The sequence below is a fragment of the Formica exsecta genome, unplaced genomic scaffold (assembly GCF_003651465.1).
Source record: "Formica exsecta isolate Colony F162 unplaced genomic scaffold, ASM365146v1 scaffold48, whole genome shotgun sequence".
NCBI classification, from domain to species: Eukaryota; Metazoa; Arthropoda; class Insecta; order Hymenoptera; family Formicidae; genus Formica; species Formica exsecta.
In genome coordinates this window covers 167,940-175,580 of record NW_021852035.1, presented here as the reverse complement: position 1 = coordinate 175,580, position 7,641 = coordinate 167,940, and the positions used below count along the sequence as shown (strand labels likewise).

General features: G+C 34.3%; 3 protein-coding genes across 5 annotated transcripts in view; 2 read left to right on the top strand and 1 right to left on the bottom strand.

Moving 5' to 3' along the window:
- Positions 1-337, top strand: part of LOC115241353 (proclotting enzyme-like) — a 5,539-nt gene extending 5,202 nt beyond the window's left edge. Inside the window, exon 6 of the mRNA XM_029817069.1 lies at positions 149-337. Within this exon, the coding sequence (XP_029672929.1) occupies positions 149-301 (153 nt within the window). The 3' untranslated portion in view covers positions 302-337. The remainder of the gene's footprint in view (positions 1-148) is intronic.
- Positions 238-4,039, bottom strand: LOC115241351 (serine/threonine-protein kinase greatwall). 2 transcript variants are annotated; one of them, XM_029817066.1, is made up of 3 exons: positions 3,579-4,039; positions 1,227-3,210; positions 238-292 (listed from the first exon to the last, which is right to left on the bottom strand). In XM_029817066.1, exons 1-3 carry the CDS (start codon positions 3,774-3,776, stop codon positions 261-263), a joined length of 2,214 nt encoding a protein of 737 aa, XP_029672926.1. In that variant the 5' UTR covers positions 3,777-4,039; the 3' UTR covers positions 238-260. The 2 variants fall into 2 exon arrangements, with proteins under 2 accessions (XP_029672926.1, XP_029672924.1); XM_029817064.1 differs by lacking the exon at positions 238-292 and adding an exon at positions 673-829.
- A 164-nt stretch (positions 4,040-4,203) lies between these two features.
- LOC115241352 (serine/threonine-protein kinase VRK1-like) lies at positions 4,204-7,329 on the top strand. Of its 2 annotated transcripts, XM_029817067.1 has the most exons (8): positions 4,204-4,572; positions 4,949-5,001; positions 5,088-5,157; positions 5,309-5,505; positions 5,606-5,819; positions 5,891-6,549; positions 6,681-6,794; positions 6,913-7,329. In XM_029817067.1, the coding sequence occupies exons 1-8, from the start codon at positions 4,419-4,421 to the stop codon at positions 7,051-7,053; spliced, it is 1,602 nt and encodes a 533-aa protein (XP_029672927.1). In that variant the 5' UTR covers positions 4,204-4,418; the 3' UTR covers positions 7,054-7,329. The 2 variants fall into 2 exon arrangements, with proteins under 2 accessions (XP_029672927.1, XP_029672928.1); XM_029817068.1 differs by lacking the exon at positions 4,204-4,572 and having other exon boundaries at positions 4,943-5,001; positions 5,298-5,505.
- Positions 7,330-7,641: the final 312 nt, after the last annotated feature.

Sequence of the window (7,641 nt, the reverse complement as noted above, 5' to 3'; positions counted from 1 at the left end):
ATATATATTATTAATTTTACAAAAACATTTAAAAAAATATATATTTACGATTAAACGGCCTCATTTTACGATAGATGCGGAATATAAGAATACTGATAATTATATTGCAAATTTTATATTGTAAAAATTAATGACTTTGTACTTACAGGGTGACAGTGGTGGTCCTTTAATGGTTAATGACGGACGCTGGACTCAAGTTGGAATTGTCAGTTGGGGAATAGGTTGCGGAAAAGGTCAATATCCTGGGGTCTATACAAGGGTCACACACTTTTTGCCATGGATTTATAAAAACCTAAAATAGAAAACACACGCGTGTTATACGTATTTATCTATGTCTCTTTCGCACGGTCGCGGTTTTTTCGACAAGACAAATTGTCGAGGAAACGCAGAATCGATTCCACTCGCTTTGAAAAATGTGATAAAAGCTATCATGCCCTAATATAAAACTAGAGCTTTATAGCGGTATTAAAATCTTTTTAAAGAGATTTGACATTATGTCATTTCTTTTTTAATTAATCAGAATAAACTTTCAATTCTATATCATCGTACATTACGTACGTTTCCTCGTCATTAAAAAAAAACAAACATTATTCATTTACTATAGTATATACGAAACGAATAAAAAATCGTTGATTACAAAAATAGTAACAAAATATTTTGTATTTTTATATATATATTGCTATACATACAAATATATAAAAAAAATAAAGTTATATATAATAACAGTTTGGACACATTATAGGCTTCCGTTCTTGCCACGTCTGCATACAATATGTAGAAGGCTACGTATCGCAATTACTTATATTCAATTGTTGCAGAGTATTCCGCGCTGAAAATAGAAATTCTCTTATTAGTCCAGTACCATCATGCCATAGTAGATGTATAACGTCTTTACAAAATAATACCGCGTAAATATAAAAAAAGGACAATTTTAAGATACTTTCTTCAATAAAAAATTATAAAGTTCATTCTTCAAATATTGTATGTAAAGTAGCGACTTTTCTGATACTAAACAGCAGTGTGTTCCGCTCCGTGTGTTAACGCTTTATGTCGATAAGACTGTTTAAATGTATCTAATCTAGATAATAACATTTCGGTAACAAAAATTATTTAGAAATTAACAATTAAAATCTTAGTCCTTAAAAATTTTAATTTTGATCCTTGTATCAACGCGGTACTATTTCTGAAACGACGACAAGAGATATAGTAACATCGAAGATACGTACCTTGAAAGTAGCACGTATCGTATTTATCGTCCGGCTGCGGGATGAATGGTGGTACCGCTTTTGACGGCTCGTTCCAGGGAAACTCGCGAAAAAGGGCCATGGCGCGCACTTCCTTTGCCGATGGTCGTGCCGTTTGGTCCAAGGTGAGCAGCGCGTCGATGGCATCAGTTGCTGCCGATGACAAAGCCTCCTCGTCTTCCGGCCAGGGAACATCGCGCGCGAGAATGTTCGCGAACACTGCTTGCGGTGTTTCGTCGTTGAATGGCGGCAAGCCCGTGCAGAATTCATATAGGCACACGCCTAACGCCCACCAGTCAACAGCCGGTCCATGACCCTGTCTAAGCAGTAATTCCGGAGCAAGATAATCAGGCGTCCCGAGTATGCGATCGTCTGATCTGTTGGTGCCAGCTTGACCGCCTCTTCGCACAGATTTGGGCGTTCTGTAGGGCGTATAACAATTACCCGAAGTCGCAGGTGTCTTGATGGGCGAGATACCTTGCGGTTCACGATGATCTTCGGATGTGTTGTTCAGATCCGAATGTAGATCGGGCACGGAATGCGAAGCGGATGGCGGTAGGCGAAATCTCGTCTTTATTAAAGTCCTCGCATCCTCCTCCTCTTCCTGTAGCTTCTGCTGTTTCTCATCATTGCAATCTCTTCGTTTAGCAGAGGACACCGGCGTACTGAAAGCTACTCTACCTGCAGACCCTGCATTCTGTTCAGTATCCTGATTTGGTGTCTTGCTCCCATCGTTATTTGCCAAGTCGACGGTAATGTCCGTTGTTTTAATGTATGCTGAGGTGTCATCGATCATAGGACTCGTATAAGGAAATATAGAGTCGCGGTTATTTCTCTTGGGTGTTTTGTCGACATCAAGATCCATCGCGTCGATCTCGCACGTTAAGCCGGTCGTTGTGCATGTACCGGGCCGCTTCCTCTTCGAACCCCGAATTCGATCTCTGAATGAATTCACACAAGTGCTTACTGGACTACTGACATGTACAGGAGATCGCTGCTGAGACTTTTCTGCCTCCAGCGTAGATTCATCCTTTTCCTCCTCCTCCCCCATATCTTGATTGCTTGCTGGGACCGAAGAGGACGCTTCACAAGTGTAATAGCTGCTAGAACTATCCGGACCGTCTTCATACTTTTTAATGACGTTCTTGTCCTCTTCCATGTTATTGTGTTCCTCATTACTTTGCTCGAAATGTAGATCTTCTACCGATTGAAAAGGTGTGACACCAGATATTCGAGAATAATCTCCGGATGCAACAGAGGAAATGACTGAGTTTGGCGACATATGTCCCGCAAACTTAGTGCAATTTTTTTGCAAGGTGGAAAGTAAATTCATGGCTAGCGTGCTTCTATCGCTGAGATTCGATTCACTAGTGGATTTCTGGCCGGAACCGAAGGACAGGTGAGATGTTAGCGAAAGCAGCTGGCCGGGTGTCCTAGTGCATAGACTGGGAGTCATCGGATTTACTAAATCCGATATTTCGAGATCCCTGTGCAAGGACGATATCTTACTGAGTCCAAAATCGGTAAGTTTGACATGTCCTTCGCGCGAGAGAAGCATATTATCCGGTTTTAAATCTCTATGTACAATGCCATGCGAATGAAGATATTCCAATGCCAGGCATACCTCTGCAGTGTAAAATGCTGCCATGGACTCCTCCAAGAAGCCATAAACACCGATCAGACTCTTTAGATCGCCGCCCACCATATATTCCATGACTAGATAGACACTGCTGACAGATTGCAGCGAATAAAAGAGTTGCACGCAATATGGACTATGAGTCAGAGCCAGTGCATTGCGTTCAATCACTACTTGTGAAGCCATATTCTTATTTATCATCTCATTCTTCTTCATCACTTTAATCGCATACACTTGCTCAGAATTGGATTTTTTGTATCCTAAAAATACTTTACCAAATGCTCCTCTGCTTATTGGCTTCACTATCTTAAAATCCTGTATATCTGGTACCTAAGCAAAATAAAGCAATGATATAACATAAATTAAACAAAGTTATTTATATTTCTATAAAAGTTTGTGACAAATTAAATAGATTTTACATCAATGTAAAGTATGTTATTTATATTATGGTTAATCAATACAATACAATCAATTTATTCTACTCTAACAATATCACGCATAATTAATATTACAGAAAATTGTACGCTTCAATTTTATATATAAACTAAAATTTATCAATTTCATTTTTTGCTTACAATTTTTGTTCTAATAACTTTTTGCAATTGTGCTTATTGAAAAGTCTCAAAAATAATTAATTCTTGATTCCGGAAAGACTCACTCTTATTTCTTATTAGAAATGAAACAAGGAACGTACTTACCTTCGTAGCAGGATTAACAATTTTGGAAATGGTATTGAAAATAGAATTGTCGATGTATCTCTCGGACTGTTGCGGTGTATGTTCTCCATTATGATGCTCCGTGTCATTGATATTCTTGCAGGACGTCTCGATGTCTGGTTCATTGATACGATTCTCATCTGAACTTGATTTCGGCGAATCGGACGTCGTTTCTTCCATTAAAAAAAAAAAAAAATAAAATGCAAAAAAAGGAAGGAAGAAATCCACGACGAATGTAACCTATATTTCCGGCGAGCGCGAATACCAACGATAATACCCGACGTATCTATTCGTTTGCGTGCCACTTCATAAAATTCGTATTCGTATCACGAGTCGCTCGACTCTAATCATGATTTTTCTTTTTATTTCGCGCTTAAAACAAAATTCGAAAAGCGGTTGACATTTTCCAAAGTCAACATGACACACACGCTTCGTGCTCCGTGTTCCGTACGCGCGCACACACAAATTCGGCCAATTTCAAGGCAATGATTTGTCATGGTCGACAACGTAAATCTAGAGAGACGGAAAGAAGTCGCCTCTGAATTCGCGTTTATAGTTACTTTAGCATTGACCGGGTGGCTGCATGAATCATTTAAATTTCGTTGCTAAGTTCTAACGGTTGCCTGTGGTTGCATGTCCGTCTCATGTCTCGTGCTCGTGCTTTTAAAACGATAACAGGTGTATAAAGTGGATATCGTTCTTTCATTAGCGTATTGTTTCTTACGTTCGTTTTTCGTAATTTTTAATCGGGATCTATTACGAAAGGCAATTACATCGTCATAGATTTTGGTTTTCCGCGGCATATCTGGATTAAATTTCACGATGGCAGCGAAAAATGCGAAGAGACCGAAGAAAAAAGGCGGTTATCTAATGCCCGATCCGATACCGGCCGGAGAAATTCTCACGGATATGCACAAGGGCCACTGGATCCTTGGCAAATCGATCGGCGTCGGCGGTTTTGGAGAGGTTTACTCCGGTACTTGATGAAATTCTCTTGCTATTTCATTTGCAACCGTTTCTTTGCTACAATTGTATTGTTGCACGCTACGTCGTTCATAGGCACTATTGTGAACAAAACAATAAAATATTTCAAGACAAACATAGTTAAGAAAAAAAGAATCAATATAAATGTCATCTTTTTGCAAAAGTTTTACATGATAAATTCTATACGCATAGTTATATATACATATTTGTGAGAAATATACAAAGATCTGTATTTGGTTCTGTCTTGTATAATTATATTAGCTCTATTACATTTAATTTTTTTATATGACATTATTTATTAATTACAAAATTGATAAATATTTTAACTATTGTGTATTGTGTTAATTTTTCAATGATATTAATTACAGCGGCACCTTATTCTGGGAAAATCCTCAAAGATTATCTTAATGTTATAAAAATTGTTAGTATTATTTCTTTATTATACCTGTTGTATTTCATTTTAATTTTATATATATTCATATTATTTCTTAAAAATTGAATTTATAGGAACCTCATGGAAATGGTCCGTTATTTGTAGAAATGCACTTTTATATGAGAAACTGTAAACCAGATGAGAGTAAGTTTAAAATTTACAAAAGAATTTTTCTTTTGATATTTTCCATTATGCGATTTATTTTTCTAAAAATTACAGTCTTTGATAATGAAAAACATTTATCAGTTGTATAACAAAATATTTAAAAGATAAACATATCACAGTATTTTTTTAGTTGATAATTGGCAGAGAAACAAGAAACTTGCTGCGTTTGGAATGCCTAAATATATTGCTTCTGGAAGTCACGAATATAAAAATTCAAAATATCGGTTTTTAGTAATAAATCGATATGGAAAGGATTTGTGGAAAATATTTGAGGAAAATAATAGACAGTTTCCAGAACACATAGTATATAAATTGGCTTTGCAAATAGTAAGACAATTATAAAAGAAAATAATTTATTGTATGCAATTTATGATATGTTGTTTTACTAATTGATAACTTACATTGTGTTATTCTAATAAATTTCTAGATAGATATATTGGAATATATTCATCACAAAAACTATGTCCATGCTGATGTCAAAGGTGAAAATTTACTACTAGATCTAAATTCCTATGATCAAATCTATTTAGTCGACTTTGGTTTAGCATCTCACTGTACAACAAGCACTGAATTAAAACCGGATCCGAAAAAGGCACATAATGGCACTTTACAATATGCAAGTAGAGATGCTCATATGGGAGGTAAGAATTAGAAACTTCAAGAAAGATTAACAGTTCTGATACTTAATGCAATTTATTCTTTATTCTTTCAGTGCCTACAAAGCGTAGTGATATTGAAATCTTATATTACAATATAATTCTGTGGTTATGTGGATCTCTGCCATGGGAAAAATTGCTTGATCCAGTTATTGTTCAAAAGGAGAAAGAAAAAGCTTTCAAAAACATAGATGATTTCTTGAAAAAGTGTTTTCATGGATCAGTTCCACAGGCTGTGCATAAATTTATGACTTTATTAGCTAGCGTTAAATTTAATGAAACGCCATCTTATGAAAAATTTAAAGAAATATTAATAGCTGGTTTAAAGAAATTAGGTTATAAACCAGATGGAAAATTAAGATTAAATACCATCGGTACTTCGATTGAACAAAATCCTTCTAAATCTACTCCGCAAAAGATGAAAAAACCTGTGAATGGACTCAGGAAAAGTCCTCGTACGAAACATATAGATACTATAAATCCTATAAGAAATCCAAGAGAAAGTACTATAGGTGTTGTAATAGACAAAAAGCGTTGTAATGTAAGAGATATTAAGAAAGTATTAAATGATATGGATTCTGATGATGAATACGATATACAAATTCTTAAGAAAGCGAAAAAATCGAATAAAATTACGAAAACAACCCCATTACATAGCAAAGCAGAGAACCAAATTAATTGCAAGGATGACTCTGAAGATGATTCTGAAATGGAGGTAATTATGGCAATCTGAAAAAAAAGCATATATAGACTTTTACACGAAACTCTTCAACTTAATTTTATAATTTAACCAATATCATTTTAAACTTATTTTTGTTATTATGATAATTATTTTTACTATTATAGCCCTTATCAAAACGTGTAAATAAAACGCCAAAACGACAAAGAAAGCCAGCTGTAAGTAGAACAAAACGAAATATTAAGCATTTGGATGACTCGGGAACCACTTCTGAGTCCGAGGTAATAAAATTGGTGTATTTAATCGACAAAGTATAAAATAATATATTTTTTCTTAATTCGAGAATTGCACATAATTAAATATAAAGAAATATTTAATATATTTTCAATATATCTGTAGGTTGTATCAAAAGGAACAAAGTCAAGACCTGCTACTACTTTTAGGGATAAAGTAACTACCACAAACAGATTGCAATCCAGTAAAACAATATCAAAAACTGATACTGAAATTCAATCTGACGAAGATATATTTGATACATAGTTTCACAAACAATAATATAATGAACTGAAATTTGTACTACAAAATATATCTGTAATTATGTATCTTGCATTTCATTATATATTTTCGTACATAGTCGCTTATGCATTTGACATTAATCACAGCATTAATTACTATGTTTATCATGTTATGAGAGTATTTCAGATTTTCCTTGTAAATATATGTGTGAATAACTTTCAAACATGAATACAGTTTAAATTAAACTTGTTATGAAAAAATTATAAAATTTACTATTTTGATAGAATAAAATATTGAATGCATATTTTTGAATAATACTTCCATCTACTTTGAAAGAGGGACTCTAATAGGGTCTTGGATAATTTTCTGAGTTATAATTTGTTCAATAAGTTATTGTTCGCAAAAACATTTTGGTCTATTGAGCCATCTGTTGAAGTAGAAAATGTAGAAATATTTGTATTTTCAGGAAGATAGAAAAAATGATTTTATTACTAAAATGGATAGTATTATAAAGTCGCAAGTTAACTTTAAAGATTGTTATATATATATATATATATATATATATATCTTGTTATATACGATCACAAAAATTATTAGAAGATATTTGAAACA

What these genes read in the sequence shown, in the direction of transcription:
- LOC115241351 (XM_029817064.1), bottom strand. Translation starts at nt 3,776, where the DNA reads ATGGAAGAAACGACGTCCGATTCGCCGAAATCAAGTTCAGATGAGAAT. An exon ending in TTGTTAATCCTGCTACGAAG is followed by an intron (nt 3,211 to 3,578) that starts GTAAGTACGTTC and finishes TATTTTGCTTAG; the next exon opens with GTACCAGATATACAGGATTT. An exon ending in CGATACGTGCTACTTTCAAG is followed by an intron (nt 830 to 1,226) that starts GTACGTATCTTC and finishes TTCTATTTTCAG; the next exon opens with CGCGGAATACTCTGCAACAA.
- LOC115241352 (XM_029817067.1), top strand. Translation starts at nt 4,419, where the DNA reads ATGGCAGCGAAAAATGCGAAGAGACCGAAGAAAAAAGGCGGTTATCTA. An exon ending in ATCTTAATGTTATAAAAATT is followed by an intron (nt 5,002 to 5,087) that starts GTTAGTATTATT and finishes TTGAATTTATAG; the next exon opens with GAACCTCATGGAAATGGTCC. An exon ending in AAACTGTAAACCAGATGAGA is followed by an intron (nt 5,158 to 5,308) that starts GTAAGTTTAAAA and finishes GTATTTTTTTAG; the next exon opens with TTGATAATTGGCAGAGAAAC.